Source organism: Neolamprologus multifasciatus, chromosome 19 (assembly GCF_963576455.1).
Source record: "Neolamprologus multifasciatus chromosome 19, fNeoMul1.2, whole genome shotgun sequence".
In the NCBI taxonomy this organism is placed as follows: domain Eukaryota; kingdom Metazoa; phylum Chordata; class Actinopteri; order Cichliformes; family Cichlidae; genus Neolamprologus; species Neolamprologus multifasciatus.
The window spans coordinates 29,775,304-29,796,127 of record NC_140457.1 but is presented as its reverse complement, the minus strand read 5'-3'; the positions used below and the strand labels follow the sequence as shown (position 1 = coordinate 29,796,127).

The window sequence follows — 20,824 nt, the reverse complement described above, 5'->3', positions numbered from 1 at the left end:
ACAGAAGATTTATTATAGCACATACATTTTCACTTTTAACATTCTCATTTAGATAACAACAGTAATCTAAGGAAAGTAAAATGATTAATTTTACTAAATGATTAGTCATTATGGGGCCTTATTTTTTGTTTTGTTTTGGGGTTTAAAAAAACTCCCACACAAACACAAACACAAGCTCCCTAGCACATACCTTTGATGTTCTTTAACAACAGCCAAGACATCATGAGAAAGGTGACGCGAGTCCTCTGAGAACCTGAAGAGCTCCCTGAGCTGAGCCTTGAGCAGCTCCACCTGCGATTCTTCCCCTGCTAAAGTATTCCTCACACCCTGAAACACACAACAGAATATAAACAGTACAAGTAGCAACTCACACAAAAACTAACTGAACACTCACTGAGCTATTATATAATCCTGCACTCTAATCAATTAATTAAAGGCCATCCACTTCCTAGTTCTCACTCCTAGCTGAAATACAAAATACTAAACACGTACAACTTACAGACTGAGTGCCCTGAATTACTGATACAAGGATACATTAATGGTTTCATGTTGTTTACACCAAATTCTGACAGTACCATCTGAATGTTGTAGCAGATTTAGAGCTTAATGAGACCACCCAATATTTTACTGTCTGATATTGGTGAGCCTGTGTGAACTGTAGCTTCAGCCTCTTGCAGCTGGTGGGGTCTTCTACAGCTGTAGCCTATCTGCCTGAAGGTTGGACGTGCTGTTTTCTACTGCCTTCAAGCATTCTCGCGATTCTTGACTGAAGTCAACAAGACATTTTCACCCAGAGAACAGCCACTTACTGGATATTTTCTCTTTTAAAGACCATTCTCTGAAAACTCTAGAGATGGTAAATGGCCTGTATTTGTATAGCGCTTTACTCGTCCCTAAGGACCCCAAAGCGCTTTACATATCCATTCACACACACATTCACACACTGGTGATGGCAGCTACATTGTAGCCACAGCCACCCTGGGGCGCAGAGGCGAGGCTGCCGGACACTGGCGCCACCGGGCCCTCTGACCACCACCAGTAGGCAACGGGTGAAGTGTCTTGCCCAAGGACACAACGACCGAGACTGTCCAAGCCAGGGCTCGAACCGGCAACCTTCCGATTACAAGGCGAACTCCCAACTCTTGAGCCACGATCGCCCTGCGTGATAGCTGCGTGTGTTTGCATTGTCGAGCAGTTGCTCTTGACTTTCAACTCACAACTTGTCCCTAGTGTGGTGTCACACAGGACATATGGTTCAATAAACAGCACTATGTAAAGGCTTTGACTCATTCTCATTTCCTTATATCTGTGTGGATACACAAAGGTAACACAGCATTTCCAAGGGTCAAAAATGGAGTGAGAATTATCATCAAGAAATTCAAAGTAAACCACAGAGTGCAGAACAAGCCTGGCAGAGGTGAGATGCAAGAAACAAAAGTAATCAGAGACATGTATACAGACCTTACCTTAACATGAGTAAATGACCTAGCCAAGTTGGGAATTGTAATATCAAAGAAAACAACCCCTAGAGCATTGCACAGGAATGGACTCCAAGGCTGCAAACTAAGAAAAATTCCACTTCTGCAGAAGAGACACTTTCAAAACAGACTGAAGTATGCTTAGAACAACCTGGAGAAAGATTATACATACTGGAAGCATCCTTTGGTCAGATGAGACTAAACTAGAACTCTCTGTGGACAATGAGGCACTGTTTACGTTTGGATAAAGAAAGAAGAGGGATACAACCCAAACAACACTTTAATACTCCCCCCACAGTGGAAGGAGTATTATGCAGAGGGCATGCAGCATACATAATACCTCCATAATAAAGTCCAAGGCCCATGCCAGAAGAGCATCAACTCTGGAGCAGCGTGACAGATTTGCTAAAAAAGAACAGGCTGAGTTTGCTCAGCGTGTGTGACAGTTGCTGAAAAACACACACAAAATTACTCCAGGATGTTATTCAAAGCTCTTTGTTGCTGTGTTTGGGATCAGTCATGCTCAACAAGAAAGTCCTGCCAATCAGACACTCTTCAGATGCCATGGTTGATGAAGATCTTGTGGTACTTTTTTTTATAATTTCATCAATTTTACAAAGATGTCCAACTAACATCACAAGTGCCAGTCTTGGTAGCCAGGGATCAGTCCACCAAGGTCTCCACTCCTGGCCGCCGTCCGACACACAATGCACCCTATTCCTATGGCGCCTGCAGGAGGATGGGCCCATGTCCCCTTTTCGGGCTCTGCCCGGCCGGGCCCCTTGGACTGAGGGCCGGCTACCAGACGCTCACCCTTGGGTACCATCTCTGGGCCTGGCTCCAGGGCGGGGCCCCAGTAACCCTATCCTGGGCTGGATGAATTGTTCCCTCGATGGTTTTCTCATAAGGGTCTTCTGAATCGCTGTTTGTCTGGTCCCTCACCCAGGACCAATTTGCCATGGGAGACCATACCAGGGGGCAGAAGCCCCTGGACAACATAGCTCCTGGGACCCCTGTGACACACAAACCCCTCCACCACGATAAGGTAGCGATTTGCGGAGGGGCAAATCTGAGGCTGTGGTTCTCAGCCGGAAAAGGGTGGCGTGCCCACTCTGGGTTGGGGGCTAGTTCATGCCCCAAATGGAGGAGTTCAAGTATCTTGGGGTCTGTTACCATGGATTTCCAATGCAGTTTTCATTTAATTTGGCATACCTGTGATTTTGTACCAGTCCCCTAACTTAAGTATGGCTCCTTGACTGCCACCCTTCCCCTGAGTCTGGGAATGAACTTGATCCTACTATCTTTTCTCCCGACCTTAAGAAAAAACCCTGATAAGATTGCTTCAAGGTGATTATACAGATGAATACACCAGATCGTCGGGCATTCCAGACACACCTAACAGAAGCCGCTCCACAGGTACAGAGCTCGTCTGCAAAAGATAAATCTGGCTACGTCTCTGGGAACGCAGATAGAACTAATGATGTGACTGACACACCTCTCTGAGGAATCCGGTGTCTCAAACAAACATATCAGACAGTGGAGAATACCTCGAAATGGCAAGAAATTAAGTGAAAAGAGAACTTGTCTATAAAATAAAATTTGCAATGTACTGTTTGGAAACATGTTGTTTGTGTCCAGGACTACCAAAAAAAACAAACCTATCAGACTAACTATCAGACACTTTGGGAGTAAAGGCACATTCAAACAAAGAACCAGTTAAACTCTGGTGTTACTTTCTTTTAACAAAATGTTGACAAATGACAACTTTCAGCAAAGATATGATAATTAACTAAAAACTACAACTAGATGTGATTTAGTCTTTGGTTTAGTCTGCTTCTCGGAACAACCAGAAGCATCTGACCAGCTGAAGTTAAAGTTCTGTTCTCAGTTTACTTATTTAAAAGTTCAGAAAGGTGCTAATCCATTTAGTGCCTTAAAAACACCTATTGCCTTAATTGCCTTTTGCAATAATAAAGCCTGGATAAAACGCAGACATGAATTGTTTTCTTGAGGTTAAGAGGTGAGAGAATGAACAGGTTAACAGAAACACTAACTCCAGTATAAAGCAGAGCTGGAGTGCATCTGAGATTCTTCCTGGAAAAGCAGCTGAAGAGTCAAAGGGACAACAACAACAGCAACCTGGAATGTTAAAACACAAGACGCTACGTAGGGGCTGAGTTACAGCTAGTTGGTAAGCAGTGACTGTCTGTCTGAATGATGCTGTTCTCTCAGACAGGTACAACAAAACAAAAACAGTCTGAAGTGATTCATCAGATATACTTGGATGGCTGTTAACGTACCCTCTGACCTGCTCAAAGTCTGGGATACAAAGCAAAAGCTAACAATGAGGCAGCTAACCATAAACATGGCAATTATAACTGAATATGTACGTAACAGAAACACATTTTTCATTTTTTATGACCCAGTTTGTAGGTTTGTACACTGCTCTGTGCAACATCTGTTACCCTCAATCATACACTGGCCACTCAAACTGGAACCTAAACTGAGCTTTTTTTATTGTTCACATCAGGACATCGCAGACAGTATCAATCATCAGCACATTAAAAGAACCACAGTAACCTGGTTACAGAAACGGCAGGAAAAGGAGAGGTAGGACTTCCCTGTATTTATCTACATCTCCACTACCCTTTACACTACAACACTGCTGATATGGTTAATAACCCTACCGTGTATTTTGTCCACTGGCCAACCATTTGCTCTTCAGTGTGGTCAATGCGATCCCTGCAGTCCTGGGTCTCCTCCAGTTCCTGGTCCAGCCCTTTGAGCTGCTCTCTGAGGCGGCCGATATCGTCTCCCAGCTGCTGGCACCGGGTCACATACTGACTGTGAGTATCCAGGCTGGAGCGGAGGCCTTCATCTGCCTTGCAAAGACCCTCCCTCAGTCTCTGCCAGCCCAGCCTCAGTTCCTCTGCCTCTTCAACCACTTCTTCCACTCCTGCAGGAGACGTGTTGGGCCTGAGGCTTTCCACCATACCTTCAATATCCAGCAGGGCCTTCTCCTCACAGGCCACACTGTCATCCAGAGCCTGAAAAAGGTAAGAGACGAAACATTACATGATGGCTGGTGCAAAGATATACGACAACCTACCAAGGTAACTCAAATTTTCAGACCTCACATTCAAAAATGTGCACCTCTTAACTGTTGAATCATTCTGTAAAAGCCTAATTTTACAGAGTGATTCAACCAGCAACCAGCTCTCATCTGGAGCAACAGTCTAAAATCTAATCTAAGGTAAACATAGCAGCAGAATTGCTCTCGACGTGCACAAGAACACAATCCTGAATGTGGTCAGCCAAATTTAAATCAGAAAAGGTTTCTGATTTTAGAGCCCCAGAAATATTAGGCTATGTTCACACTGCAGGCGAAAGTGCATCAAATCCGATTTTTTTGACCCTCTGCGACCCATATCCGATCATGGTCTGACAGTGTGAACGGCACAAATCCGATATCTTCAAATCCGATCTGGGTCACTCTCGTATGTGGTACTGAATCCGATACATATCTGATGTTTCAGAAAGCTGCTGTTTGATGGTCATGTTGCATTAAATCTGTCTTTTACGTCACTGACACAAGACAGACGCCGATTATCAGCGCCGGAGAAGACATCGCGAACGCTTCCTGGCCATCCAGTGAAAATGTTGGGAAGACAACGTGAACATTTTATTTGTACTGTATAATCTGCAGATTCTGACAGAAATCTGCAACTATCCTTTGAAGCAGCGCTCCTCTAAAACAGCAATAAGGATCATTATTAGGTTATTTACATTATTATGTAAATAACAAAATAACTTAAAGTAAAAATTGGGAAACGTGAAGTCCGAAGTCTTTATATTAAGGTCATCAGTCAAACAATACTGTTGCTCTGGGTCTAAACAGAGCGCGTTGTGTGTGACGTCTTCTTTTGCGCATGCGGCCGCTTTGAGCGTTCACACTAGAGCGCGTTTGCTGTCACATTTTATTTGTAGTGTGAACGAGCAGACAAAAAAATCAGATTTGATCAAAAAATCTGAATTGAGCATCAAGACCTGCAGAGTGAACGTAGCCTTAGATCACCTCGCCTATGTCAGACAAATGTTTCAAATTAAAAGTCTACCAAGAATTCATATGTAAACAAGTTAGTAAGATGTGGTCACACTGGTAGGTTTGGAGAGAAATACAGTGTACCTGTGATCCAACCACCCAGGGCTCCTGTAATTTCCAGGTAGGAAAAGGGACTGAAATTGTTCAGCAAATGCATGTGTTTGTTAAACGGCTGAGAAAATGTCCAGAATCACCTTGTTCTACGTTTTCTGCTACTTAAAGCAATACAGACTATCAGTTAGGGAATCAGTTCAGTTTCAGGGTCTCACTTTTAATGCTTTGAGCTTTTCCTCAGCTGTGTCATTCCTCCCCATCACTTCAGTCAGTTCCTTGGTTTTTGACAGCAGCCAGGACTGGAACCTCTGAACACAACCTTGGTATGTCTGGTGTTGCTCGCAGATCTTCTGAAGCAGTGAAAGACGTTCCTAGCACAGCGGGAAATATATCTCTTGGTAATTTTTAGCATTGCACTGTTCAAACAAACGAACATCTTTCAGAACACATTAAACCACATTTGGATGTCTGAGCGAGAAACCTGAATATGAATTTGTATTCTTCTGCGAGACCTTCTGCTGAAATATAAATACTAACAAGCGCTTCCAAGTAAGAGAGGCTTCCAGGGAATATAATCTCATTAGAAAAACAAATAGAAAAACTGTTTTATTTAAATCAGACGTTTCCCATTTGTAGTTAAAAATACAGCACTGCAGGCAGACTGATCTGTTCAGCTTATAAAAGCAGTGTGTGGGAAAACGCGACTGACATTTTAAAGAGCGATTTGAAAAGGGAAAGAGGAAGAAGAGTCCCACTGTGTGACTCAGCACAACAGCCTGCATGTGTTTGCTCTTACTGACTAATCCAACGTTGTCTTCACTAGTACGGTAAATTATTCAGTCAGTAAACTTGCAGTCCCTGGATCAGATCACAGGTGCACAGAATAAATATCACCACATATCTTCACTGACATATTCATGCTACTAAATCAGCTCTGCCCATCAGTCCACTCCTCAGTCTGTGCTTTGAAGACGATTGACGATGACTCTGGGGTGTTGATTCATTTAAACTAACACAATCATCCTCCTGTAACCAAGTTTCTATAAGGCAGAATAAATCGATTCTTTGGTCAGTTATTAATCATGTACTGACAGACACCCAATGTTTAATAATCCACATTTCATTTGTTTACTCTTTTGTGCAGTTGTGGATACTACACTGTTCTTTCTGTGTTTTTAAAAAATTTAAATGATTTTTTGCAGATGTTTGGTTTCTTTTTGTTGGTTTGGGAGCTGACGCTCAGTGAGACTACGACTCTGCTTCCTGGTCCCAACTAACAGTCAAGAAAAAAAAAAGACTCAACAACAAACTGCACTGTGACCTCTGAACTTTGTCTACAGAGCGGCCACCTTACACTTTTCATAAGAACCGGGTCAAATAAGTGCCTCACCTCAGCTCTGTCTCTGACATGATTGTACGCTTCCTGCAGTCTCTCCTGGGCCTGAGGATCCACACTGGGGTCCTGGGTTCTGTTGTGCAGAGCAGCTGCCTCATCCAGCAGCCTCTCCAGTAGCACCGCCTGGCCTTTGATATCACTCACCACCACCCTCTGCTGATCGACCTGCCAAAGCTTCTCTTTCACTCCCAGCTGCGCTTCTAGCTCGACATCATGGCTTCGTTGCTGCTTTGTCAACCACAGCTCAAACTCTTGGTAGGCCTTCAGGTACTCACTCCAGTGCAGCCACACCCACTCTATGCGACTGTTTTTAAGGTAAAAACAAGAAAGAGACAATTTGTGTCAGGTCCATTGTTTCAGTAAGTCCTATTTAATATGTTTTTAATTAAAAGTGATACATCTAACAAAGCACATTTGTTTCTACAACTAGACAAAGGCTGCTGTCAAAGTTTGTTGCCTTTAAAAAGACATTTTTAGCTTTCTGAACCTGGATTTCATTTACCTTCTCGCTTATTTGCTACATTTATTCATTTGTTTGCTGGTTATTTCAGGAAACCATCTGAGGGCCATACATGAATTTCGACCAGCACATTTTATCAAACTCAGGATGCTTGTAAGAATCAGGAGTTGTCTCCATGATGTGAATCTACAGGGTGGGCCATTTATATGGATACACCGTAACAACATGGGAATGGTTGGTGATATTAAAGTCCTGTTTGTGGCACATTAGTATATGTGAGGGGGCAAACTCCTCAAGATGGGTGGTGACCATGGTGGCCATTTAGAAGTCGGCCATCTTGGATACAACTTTTGTTTTTTCAATAGGAAGAGGGCCATGTGACACATCAAACTTATTGGTAATGTCACAAGAAAAACAATGGTGTGCTTGGTTTCAACGTAACCGCCGAGGAATAACTAAACATCTGACACAATGAGAAGGAAAGAGGCCAAGCTGCAAACAAGTCGGCTGTGAGCTATGAGCTAGTGAGTCCCTAAAGACACAGCGAGTGAATACTGTGTAGGGTTGGGCGATTGGACGAATATATAGACTATCATCGATAGGCCGAGCTTATCATCGATCATTTTTACAAGGGCGATTTATTTATTTGCCCATGAGTGTGTTTGCTAATAATGATGGAGCTTATTAGCAAACAAGCTCCATCATTGGCAAATTGGCAACTTTATATTTTTTTGGGCAACTAGTTCGTCCATGTTTGGCCTTCTTCTGTGTTGTAAACGTGCAAATGAGTCCTTGCATGATTACATTGCTCCGCCCATCAAAAAGTCTGCATTTGTCGCCCAACCCTAATACCGTGCATATAACTAGTGGGTGAATGAACAGAGAGTGTGCTGAACAGGGGGGAAAAAAGTAGGGACTTTTTTTCCCAGGATTCTGAGATTAGTCAAAATTCTGCAAAAACAGAATTTTCTGAGAAATGTCAGAATTATGAGATTTTTTTAAGCTACACAAAAACATCACTGTGTGTTGTAACAGGAAGTGAGGAAGTGAGGAAGTGTGTTGTAACAGGAAGTGCAACACCAAGTAAGAGCCTTTTTCTCTAGTTTGGACCCACTAACCTGAGCTTACACGGTAAGGCCATCCAAAAACAGAACATGAAGTCAAGGCTGCCCTCAGGCCAAACCAACCAGTAACGCTACACATTACCACACATCCTGCACTCCTGAACAGTGTAGATGACCACCTGTGACAGTGGGTGATGTAGGTGCAGGTCTCTTCCCAGAGGCCTTTCAGGTCTTTGAGCTGAGTATGGGTGTGGTTCCTGAGCTCTTCATTTCCATCCTGCAGAAGCTGCTCAGCAGCCACCAGCACCATGTCCATCTTCACACGGCCTTCTTCCTCTGACTGGCGGATCTTCTGTTGTCGAGAAAGGTGGGGGGGGGGGGGGGTGAAGAGAGAGAGAGAGAGAGAGAGAATGAACTGTGGATAAATCTAATTTTAACAAAATTGCCTGAGCTAAATAAAACATGAAGTGAAGTATGTTCATATGTGTGATGGAATTTATTAAGTATAACATGAAAACAAAATAGATTTTAATGTTTCAACTTTTTTTGAATCATGTACAAACCCAAATCAGAAAAAGTTGGAAAACAAATAAAAAAAGAAAATAGTGATTTCTAAATTTACTTTGACTTCTATTTCATTGCAGACAATATAAACACAAAATATTTCAGGTTTTGTCTGGACACCTTCATTTCATTTGTAAACATACATAATTTTCTGTAATTCAGACCTGCAACATATTCCAAAAAGGGGGGCAGGAGCAATTTAGGGCTAGTAATCAGGTAAATTGGTTAAATATGTTAAATTAGATTCTTTTTCTCCAATTGATCTTTCTGAGTTAACTTCAATAATTACTTCCTCCAAACCATCAACGTGTCTTTCAGACCCCGATCCTACAAAACTGCTCAAAGAAGTCCTGCCATTGATTAATTCTTCGATCTTATATATGATCAACCTATCTCTAATAATCAGCTATGTACCACAGGCCTTCAAGGTGGCTGCAGTTAAACCTTTACTCAAAAAGCATCTCTAGACCCAGCAGTCTTAGCTAATTATAGGCCAATCTCCAACCTTCCTTTCATATCAAACATCCTTGGAAGAGTAGTTGTCAAACAGCTAACAGATCATCTGCAGAGGAATGGTTTATTTGAAGAGTTTCAGTCAGGTTTCAGAGTTCATCACAGCACAGAAACAGCTTTAGTGAAGGTTACAAATGATCTTCTTATGGCCTCTGACAGTGGACTCATCTCTGTGCTTGTCCTGCTAGACCTCAGTGCAGCATTCGATACTGTCGACCATAATATCCTATTAGAGCGATTAGAACATGCTGTAGGTATTACAGGTATTGCACTGCAGTGGTTTGTATCATATCTATCTAATAGACTCCAATTTGTGCATGTAAATGGAGAGTCCTCTTCACACACTGAGGTTAATTATGGAGTTCCACAGGGTTCAGTGCTAGGACCAATTCTGTTTACATTATACATGCTTCCCTTAGGCAGCATCATTAGAAGACATAGCATACATTTTCACTGCTATGCAGATGACACCCAGCTCTATCTGTCCATGAAGCCAGATAACACACACCAATTAGTTAAACTGCAGGTATGTCTTAAAGACATAAAGACCTGGATGGCCACTAACATTCTGCTTCTTAACTCAGATAAAACTGAGGTCATTGTACTCGGCGCTGAAAAGCTTAGAAATATGGTATCTAATCAGATTCTTACTCTGGATGGCATTACCTTGGCCTCCAGTAACACTGTGAGGAACCTTGGAGTCATTTTTGACCAGGATATGTCCTTCAACGCACATATTAAACAAATATGTAAGACTGTGTTCTTCCATTTGTGCAACATCTCTAAAGTTAGAAATATCCTGTCTCAGAGTGACGCTGAAAAACTAGTTCATGCATTTATTACTTCCAGGCTGGACGACTGCAATTCATTATTATCAGGATGTCCAAAAAACTCACTGAAAAGCCTTCAGCTAATCCAAAATGCTGCAGCAAGAGTACTGACAGGGACTAGAAAGAGAGAGCATATTTCTCCTGTTTTGGCATCCCTTCATTGGCTTCCTGTTAAATCCAGAATTGAATTCAAAATCCTGCTCCTCACATACAAGGTCTTAAATAATCAGGCCCCATCTTATCTTAATGACGTTGTAGTACCATATCACCCTATTAGAGCACTTCGCTCCCGCTCTGCAGGCCTACTTGTTGTTCCTAGAGTATTTAAAAGTAGAATGGGAGGCAGAGCCTTCAGTTTTCAGGCCCCTCTTCTGTGGAACCAGCTTCCAGTTTGGATTCAGGAGACAGACACTATCTCTACTTTTAAGATTAGGCTTTAAACTTTCCTTTTTGCTAAAGCATATAGTTAGGGCTGGACCAGTTGACCCTGAATCCTCCTTTAGTTATGCTGCAATAGACGTAGGCTGCCGGGGATTCCCATGACGCATTGAGTTTTTCCTTTCCAGTCACCTTTCTCACTCACTATGTGTTAACAGACCTCTCTGCATTGAATCATATCTGTTATTAACCTCTGTCTCTCTTCCACAGCATGTCTTTATCCTGTCTTCCTTCTCTCACCCAACCAATCACAGCAGATGGCCCCGCCCCTCCCTGAGCCTGGTTCTGCTGGAGGTTTCTTCCTGTTAAAAGGGTGTTTTTCCTTCCCACTGTCGCCAAAGTGCTGCTCATAGGGGGTCATATGATTGTTGGGTTTTTCTCTGTATCTATGAAGCGCCTTGAGGCGACTTTTGTTGTGATTTGGCGCTATATGAATAAAATTGAATTGAATTGAAATAAGGATGTGATGTCAACAGATGATTGTAATTATGATTTGGTACAAAAGCAGCATCCAAGAAAGGTCTATTCCTTTAGGAGCAATGATGTGCCGAGGATCGCCAGTCTGCCAACAAATACGTAAAGAAATTATTAAAATGTTTAAAAACAATGTTCCTCAAAGAAAGATTGTGTATAACATTCTTAAAGGATTCAAGGAATCTGAAGGAATTTCAGTGCGTAAAGGATAAGGGCGCAAGCCCAATATGAACCACCGTGATCTCTGATCCCTCAGGCGGCACTGCATCAAGAATCGTCATTCATCTATAAACGATATTGCCACATGGGCACAGGACTACTTTGGCAAAGCTTTGTCAAGTACCACAATACGTAGCTTTGTCCACAAATGCCAGTTAAAACTGTACTGTGCCAAAAGGATGGACCATCACACAGTAGAAACGTGTTCAGATGAATTTCCGTATTTCAGGTATTTTTGGGGAGAAATGGACACCTTTCAGGTATTGAAAGTTATGTGAAAAAGAGATATGGGCTTTTACCTTTTTCTTCTGCAACACGAGCAGTTCAGAATAGTCCAGCAGAGACGCCATAGGACATTGACAGCTGCCCAAATTATAGATTAGGGAGGATTTAGATAAGTGCATCTTCAGATCTGATTGTGCTTATTCTCACCTCCAACCTTTCTCGGCATTAGTGGGTTAATTAGACAAGTATTTTGTTTCTGTCTAAATTGTGGCATTCCCTTTTAGCCCTTTGTGAAACAATATTTGGTGACCTGCAATTTTTTATTTATTCATCTGAGAAAACAACACCATCTTTGATTATTTTGAAAGTTCAACTAACCGATGTGTATGTGTACTTTATTAATCCCCGTAGGAAAATTACTCCTCTGCATTTAATCCATTCACTCAGTGAAGCAGTGGGAAGCCAAAAATCCTGTGCCCGGGGAGCAGTGTGTAGGGACGGTACTTTGCTCGGGGATACCTCAGGGTAGCCGTTCGGTGGATTTGAACCCCCAACCCTTCGGGGCAAACACTCTACCTACTCATGTTTTCCTGAATGGCTGGCATGATGTAATTCCAGCAGTCCTTGATATCAAATAGCTGCTTTCCACCGGGTTATGTCTCCTCAAGTTAGACCCTGAAACTCGTCAGATGTATAACAACACAGCATGGGTCAGAAGGGAAGGGTCAAGGTTAATTTTACCAACCCACCTCTGTCTCCCTAAGTCTAGCCTCCAGAGCCTGACGGGGGCCCTGCGTGTTGTCATTGGCCTTCAGCCTCTCTTGGATGGCTTTCATCCAGGACTTGGCTGAATCCAGGTTGTCTGTGAACTCCTGCTGCTCCTGTAGAGTCATGACTAGTTCTGGGTCTGAAAAGAACAACAGCAGGCAGTTTTAGTAGACACTTTCTGCTGAGGAGGAACTTTACCAGCTGTAGGTTGGTGACGTTTTGAGAAACAACTTGAACAACACTTTGATATGAACAAGAGTAGAATCATTGCATATCCACTTCAGGTTCTTGTTACAATCAGTGATTCCGTACGTATGGCTGTGCTCGTTTGCAGCAAAGCAATGAGGAGTTTTTTCTGTAAAAAATCATGGTTAGACTGAAGGTTGGTAATGCCTAGGGTTAGGGCTGCAGCTACTGATTATTTTATTAATCGAGTAATCTATTGACTATTTAGTCAATGAATCAAGTAATCAGATATGAAATACTTCTGTCTTATTAATGACAAATGATAAACATTCAAAAGACAAAAAAACAGCTATTTAAAAAAAACTCATTTATTTTCATTGTAGAAACTGCAATGTTTGCAAGTTCAACTGCATACAACTGTCAAAAACAAAACACAAAAAAACTAAAAGCTGTGACTGTATTTACTTTCCATATTTAAATTTCATTTTTTTAAAGAAAACATTTTTTTAAATGCAAAAATATTTAAAGAATCTCAAATGTGCCCAAACGTCAAAGCCAAATAAAATAAGACAGCGGTCCCCAACCCCCCGCGAGAGTTGAGGCTCGGGTGTGAAATTTAGGGTTTTCAGAGTTTTTATCATTAACTTGGTTTCCATGGGTCTTTTCCCGTATTGTAGTTGTGTGTCTTATTTTGAAAGAAATATTTACGCGTTACCATAGCAACCAGGATGTTACTCCAGGGGTGGCTGTAGCTCAGGTGGTAGAGCAGGTCATCTACTGATCGGAAGGTTGGTGGTTCGATTCCTGGCTTCCCCTAGTCTGCATGCCAAATATCCTTGGGCAAGATACTAACCCCAAATTGCTCTCCGATGCATCCATCGGAGTATGAATGTGTGTGAATGTTAGCTATAAAAAGCACTTAGAAAGATGTGCTTGTGCGAATGGGTCTGAATGGGTGAATGCACCAGTTGTGTAAAGCGCTTTGAGTGCTCAGATGAGTAGAAAAGCGCTATATAAGAACCAGTCCATTTACCATTTACCATTTACTCTCAATGTTGTTGGCGCATTTCAGGAGGACGCTGCTAATAAAGTTACACAGTGAATTTGGGTTTATTGTTATATTTACAAAATACCACAGTTTTTCTCTTGGCTGTGTCATTTTATTTTTTATTTTGTTGTACTTATCTGCGACACTTTACGGGCCGGTCCATGAAAATATACATGCAATCTAAACTAAGGCATCAAATATTTATTTCACCTCTATAACTTTGTCTCTCAGGTTTTCTGACATTAATTGGGGGGGGGGGGGGGGGGGGTGTTCTGACAGTGTATTATCTCCTGAATGGGGTAGATTTGGAGTGTGTGTATTCACATTTATCAAGCAAGTGAATAAGTAAGTTTGCCCGGTCGTTTTGATGCAGAATTTTTCTTCTGCTGAAAACAAAACGTTATGATGGTGTAGATGTTAAAAATGTATATTAATAATAATTCAGTGGGGAAAAAAACCTGAGGTCAGGGGACTCAGAGTTTTACTTTCCCAAGTATATTTTTTTACTAACTAAGTAAAAGAAAAATCTTTTGTGCGAACATGCTGAATTAACTTAGCAAATTCATAGCCTGCTTCATGTGACTGACTGCCAGGCCAAGTGAACCCAGATAAGAGAAGAATACTCTTATTATGACACTTTGTTATGATCTGACACCTATCTGTCCATCATATATATGGAACACGTGTGGGTGATTTGCTCCACCTTCCACAAATGTAATAAGGCCAGCTCAGCACTACACACAAAATCACTGTGACTTCAGAAAGCAGAATGCTTTATAAGGAAAACACAAGTAACAGAATGAGAATGTGAGTAACTGTGATGAAGTTCACTGCAGAAGCCAAAGCCCAAAAAAGAAAAAAAAAGGAGGAAATAGAAAGGCAGCAGAGGCCCCTCTCATGAGTGACTCACTTTTCCCCACCACAGCATTCCTTCTAACAAATATGTGCAGACTCTACCTCAGACTATGGAGGCTTGCTAATACTTAGGACTTCATTTCCCGACTCAAGATAGGAAATTTTAAATCTTTGTTTATCCTTAGAAAAATTACCTTGCCAACACCCACCTGCTTTTCCCTTATTAAAAATTGTTTCATCTTCATTGCCAATGCCTTGTTTCATTAGAACTGGCGTTATATTTGACGACTAAATGTAGCTACTAGTATACTAGCTGGCATCCCCGTTTATTGCTGTGCTTGTTGTCAGGTGAGTCCGCAACGCAGCGAGTTAAAAAGAAAATGTAGATGTGTTCGCGTTTGCTCACAACAAGCAACGTTGCCAAGTTCCAACGAAAATTTTTCACTTGCGTTGTAACAAATTCTTTCTCTCTCACACACACACCGAGCAGCTGACACGTTTTGCGCCCCCGCCGGAACCTTTGTTTTGGTTTGTTTCGTTGTATCATGGCTGTAGTAACACCCCGCTTCCTTCCTCACTTTGACAGCTCGTGCGGTCAACTCGCAATAACATTAGTTCCAACTTTTACACGCATCTACAACTGACGGCGGTACAATTAAACAAATTATCTGTCATGCTAATCCAGGTTCCCATGCTCATTTAGAATGCAAAGGCACATGTGAATATTCATACATAGTTCAACATCTACACCCAACTACAGTCTCGTTTTTAACGACTTTTATGCTATGCTATGGTATGCTAAACTATCAGGCAAAATTCAAGGTCGGTGCCCCACTGGTTTACTGTTAAAAGCACAGACATACACACACACAACTAAACCATGTGCGTTCATTTCAGTTCTACCTAACTCTTTCTTGCATAGTATTTTAACAGAGAACAACTCTAAGTACAGTACAGAGAGTTATCCGTGTTTGTAGCTAGAGCTAGTTCTGTGATTCGGCTATCTCCACGACGGTGCATTTACTATCATGTGGATTAAAAATACAATAAAAACTTACAGCTTTGAGTTCATCAAGTGAGAGAAGCCACCGCCGCGATCGCCGTAATTTACTGTTGTGTACAGTAAAGTTACAAAAGGCAGGAAGTAACCCTGGCCTTCGGGGTCTGGCGTGTACAGCAGCCTGCCTTGCTGCCTTCAAGGACACCATGTAAACTGCAAATGACCTGGTGTTTCAAACTAACCCAGAAATGTGCTTCAAAAAACAAACAAACAAACAAAAAAAAAAAACACTAAAGGAATTAAATACTGTTAAATAATATTGCTAAGGTTTCTGAAAAGTGGGATGAAAAAAGAAGATTTTAGATTTGTCAAAAGAAATACAAAAACAAATGCAAAACTACACAGAGAAATATCTCAAACAAACCGAGTAAAAGTATGAAAATTCCTGTAGCATGCTTAGAAGAAAGACAGTACATTTTTGCCTATTCCTCAAATAGAGATAGAAGCAGTAATCGTGAAATCACAATTTTATTTGACACATTCACGAAAAACATGCATACAGGTTTTTGTTGACTGCAGATTTGCAGGTGTCACTAACATGGTATTCCTGACCGTTAACTGCATACCGCTCTCAGTTCTAGTCGTATTACTAGAGTGTTTCCGCCAGAACGTGAACTCAACAGATTGAACCAGAGGACTAAACTAACCCGGAGCAGCTGCTGAGTCCGGAGGGGTGTAACTACGAAGCAAGATTAGTGGCTTAGTGCGTGTCGAGTTATCTGTGTCGCGAAGTTTTAGCCGGCTAAATCACCATGGTAACTTACAGACTTAAGTAGAAATACAGATACTTCTGTTAAAAAATTCAGTAAAACTTGAGGTACTGATTCAACTTCTTTACTCTTATAACTCTATTACTCTTCTTTACTTTATAAAAGTGAAAAAGTAATGTCTATGAAATGCACTCAAAGTAAGAAAGTAAAACGTAGCTCCTTAAAATACATTTCTACCATATTTTTTATGGAAAGGTAACTGGACGTTCTGCTATATTCATTATATACTAATATAATAGTAGTACATGACAATACTGATGTTATTTGAATCTCAATTCTAATTTTAATGAATGTTCTTTGCTTGAATTGATTATATAGGACACAAGCAGTAAGAGAGAATTTTAAATTATCTCATTTTTCTGTTGCCTACATGGTTGAGGATGACTTTGCCTCCACACCTAAACAGAAAAATGAGAACAGTCAGGCGTTAAAGTGAGATTCAAAAGATCTGTTGTTTTGTGCTGTTGCGTGGGGGAAATACTAAAAATGTGAATTCCAGTAGATTTTCTTAGTGGACGAGCTGTTATCAGCTGACTTGCTGCTCTTTGTGGATTTACACAACTGAATTTGAACACAACACGTAGGAAGATGTTTCAAAACTATCTCAGTCAACATGTAGTGAAATGCTTGTGTTCAATCTGCGGACATTCTGCAGACGTAGCCTGGACCCTTATTGGATACCGGGTTGGAATCAGCCTCGCGACTCCCACTTCGAAACTGTATAAATGGCCTGTATTTGTATAGCACTTTACTTTAGTGTACCACTACACTATCCAGCTGCTGGATACTACACTCGGCTACACTTGATATATCACTGACCACGAGCACCAAAGCCTTTACTGTGAGCTCACCACATTACTGCAAGCGAACCTGTTTTTCCTGCACAAAGCTACCGAGTATTTTCATGCAACATCTGAATAACACAAAAATATATATAAATATATTTAATTTGTTGTGCAGAAAGGTAGTGCCAGCCTACATTACATAATATTTTGCCTACAATAAAACCTAGTTCTCCCGTAGACAGTTTTTACACCTATAATGGCTACTGTGTCAAATTATTCATCATCTGACACTTGAGACCAACCGTACAAGGCTAAACTGCACCCTGGTGCTATGCCCACCTACCAACACATACATGAAGAAACACACACAGTCTCCGCTTTGCCCTTTTTCATTTCTTGATTGGAATTAATAAAAAATAAATAAATTATTGGTTATGTTTTACTATAGTCAATGTAGCTAGGTTTATATTTAAAAGGCTTGTACAAAATTAAAACACAGTCAACACTCAAAGAAAACAAATTTTTGTGCACTGTTTGCCTCCTGCTTAACCAACTGTTGTCTAAACTAAACAATAAATATAAGTAAATACAGAGAAGGCACAATTTCTAAGAATACACTTTAGACATTTTCAAGGTCTATATTTTAAAATACATCAGAAAAACTCAGAAAGCCAGGGTGAATGCAGGCGTATTGAGAACATGCAATCTTTAAAGTCACAGGTCTACAGTCAGCTGTTCAAAGCAGTGCACAATTACTTCATATGAAGTCACATGCCTTTCCAAAACCGAGGGATCCTTTTAATGCAGTGTAAATAAGTTCTTTAAATTGTTCTTCATTCTCGACAACTCTTGGCAGATAGAGGCATAAGCTGCATGTCGTGAGCGTACAACATGCAGCGCAATCCTGGTTCCTGGTCATAAAACTATTGCAGGACTTTGGGATCCCCAGTGGTGGCAGACAGACAGTCAGCTCCAGTTACAAAGAGTTCAAATGTATGGTCCACTTCTTGCTTTGGTAAAACTAACAAATAACTAAAAAATAATACTTGAAGTGGTTGACCTTGAAGTGACATTTATGATTACAAAGAATAACTTTTTATTTTTATTTCTTAAAACATGAAAATCACTGCACTCTGTTATTACATTTTACACAGCAGTCCAAGGCTTTCAGAACTGGGTCACATTATAGACTGCGGTAGCATGAACGATTTCCTTTCTTTGGAGGAGCAGAGCTGAATTGCTCTGTTAGAGAATTATGATTGTTCACAGGGTGGTCAGGACTGTCCATGATGGAGTACGGCTCATGGAGCATAGCAAAGTACACGACACTCACCAGCAGTGACTGACAGAACATCTTCAACATTTTGGTGCACACACAAGCTTCATTAGCAAAACCAGTCTGCTCATCCTCTTTGTGTTCTGCTGTGATGTCACACCCTCTTGTCTTATTCTTATGGGATGTTTCAAGAGCACTCGGATGACTTTGAGAAGGACATCTCAAGTTTACATTAAAAGCAAGTATTTTGTGTTCTTAAGATTGGTCATTTTAATTTTGGTTCAAATCTTAAAGACATCTCTAAGGCAGTATGACATCATGTGGGCAGACAGAAGTGCTGTACATGTAGAAAAACACTGGCGTCCCATCTGGGCTCACAACACACAAGAGAGGAAAAGAGTGCAAACAAATACATGGCCACTTTTTAAATTCCCCTCTTGTTTAGTTGACATGTGGACGCCCTCCAGAGGATAAGAAATGTATGACTCACACAGGTCTGATTCTAAACTGCACATGAGTTTTTTTACACGTACGTGTGGAAAGATCAAAAATGATATTCTTGATACACTGTTGATAATGTTATTAAATTTCAAGGTAATTATAAAGTGGCATTAATTTAAATAGAGAAAAACTGTATTTTTCCCTAAACATTGAGCTCTCCACTTGTTTAAGAAAAAGCGTTCTGTCTTTTGTTTACTTTATCATGTTTTAAATTCATTAAAATGCACGGTATATAAGAATATAAGTAAAGTATATAAGTAAAGATTATGCTAAAGATTGCTACGGAATAGATAAAATAGTCAAACTTAGGCAATTGCTTGCATTTGGGACATGAAATTATTTGCTTGAATTATGGTTTTTTTACTTGCACATACGTTATGACATAAATATCATTCAACACAATAAGCTCTATAGAGCTAACATAAAATATGGATTACTGCAATTTTACATGAGAGGATTTAGTGAGTTAATGTGTTTAACATATCCAAAAAAAATAGTAACAACTCATGTGTACAGAGCATTTCAGTCACAGGCTTCATGTTTATTAATGATACAGGATCAGCTTCCAAATAAAGACATAAATATCTATACAGTTACGATCGATATGAATAAAGCTTTACTGTGGACATGTCATTTGTCACTCAACGTAATTAAATTTTGAATTACTGAATTACTGTAACATCTGTTGCTGTCATAGGATAAAATTGGTGGATTTGAAAACATTTGTCACAGTATATTTGTTTGACGTATAAATGTATTATTAAATATAAAAAAACCCAAAAAACAAACTTTGTACTTTACATACTTACATTCTTTGAAAAATCCAGCAACTGTCAAATATCATCTCGGTATGATGTGATTAAATTAGAACGGGCTAAAAGAACTGTTTGCATGATCAGCTCATTATGCTCATTGGTGCTCATTATGGGCTCCCGCCCCGGCCCACGCCATCTCCACACCTGCTGCCTAGCTTTGTAATCCCGAGCCCTACTTAAGATGGCAGCACTGTGCTACTCGTCGCTGGATCGTTGAGCTATCAGCGTCTGTGAGTTGCTTTCTGTCAGTCTGTTTCTAACCGGAGTTTCTGTGTACAGATCTTTCCCGGTCCCGCCTGCGAGCGAGTGTGTGGCGTGTACGACCTTGTGGTGGAGAGAGGAGAGAAATTTGGAAACGTTTGGAGTCTGTTCAATCCCTCTCCTTTTCCCTCACGGACCCTGGAGCCCTGGACCTCCCCCCTTCCCCGCTCTTGCACGTGTACATATTATCACCTGGTGTTGTCTTTTGTAAATAAATTCACTGTCTTCTTTGCAAGGATCCCTGGTCTGCGCGTGAGTCCGTTTACACCCCGTAATCACTGCAGAATTGTGTGTTTTTAACACATCACTTTGTTGAACTGCATAACAAAATAAAAAGTCAGGAAACATGTGAACACAGCAGGAAGAAGTACAGGGCCTCAGTGTTTCACATCTGAATCTGCAGACTGGTCAGAGGCACCTTGAATCCCTGCTGAGTGAAAGTGGTTCCAGAAAACCAGTGTGTGGTTATCTTCATACAGAAACGACAATGTTTTAGAAAACATGACACCAGAAGAGGTAGGTAGTTTCCTTTTATACCCATAGTGTTGATTGCAATTGCAGCAGTTTACAAAACATATTCCCAAGTCACATGTGGCTTCAAACACAACTTTAAATATAACAGCAGTTCTGAAAACATTTTTCGATCCTGTATTAAATGTAAATTTTAAATAAAATGCAACAA

The 20,824-nt window shown here is 40.8% G+C and overlaps 1 protein-coding gene across 2 annotated transcripts in view; it reads right to left on the bottom strand.

Moving 5' to 3' along the window:
- syne3 (spectrin repeat containing, nuclear envelope family member 3) overlaps positions 1–15,882 on the bottom strand; it is a 46,273-nt gene extending 30,391 nt beyond the window's left edge. For both annotated transcript variants that reach the window (XM_085143236.1, XM_085143237.1), the window contains exons 1-7: positions 15,733–15,882; positions 12,567–12,724; positions 8,734–8,906; positions 7,025–7,334; positions 5,850–6,005; positions 4,166–4,525; positions 191–327 (exon numbers count right to left, since the gene is read on the bottom strand). In XM_085143236.1, coding sequence (XP_084999362.1) covers positions 191–327; positions 4,166–4,525; positions 5,850–6,005; positions 7,025–7,334; positions 8,734–8,906; positions 12,567–12,710 — 1,280 coding nt within the window. In that variant the 5' untranslated portion in view covers positions 12,711–12,724; positions 15,733–15,882. The remainder of the gene's footprint in view (positions 1–190; positions 328–4,165; positions 4,526–5,849; positions 6,006–7,024; positions 7,335–8,733; positions 8,907–12,566; positions 12,725–15,732) is intronic.
- Between the last annotated feature and the right edge of the window lie 4,942 nt (positions 15,883–20,824).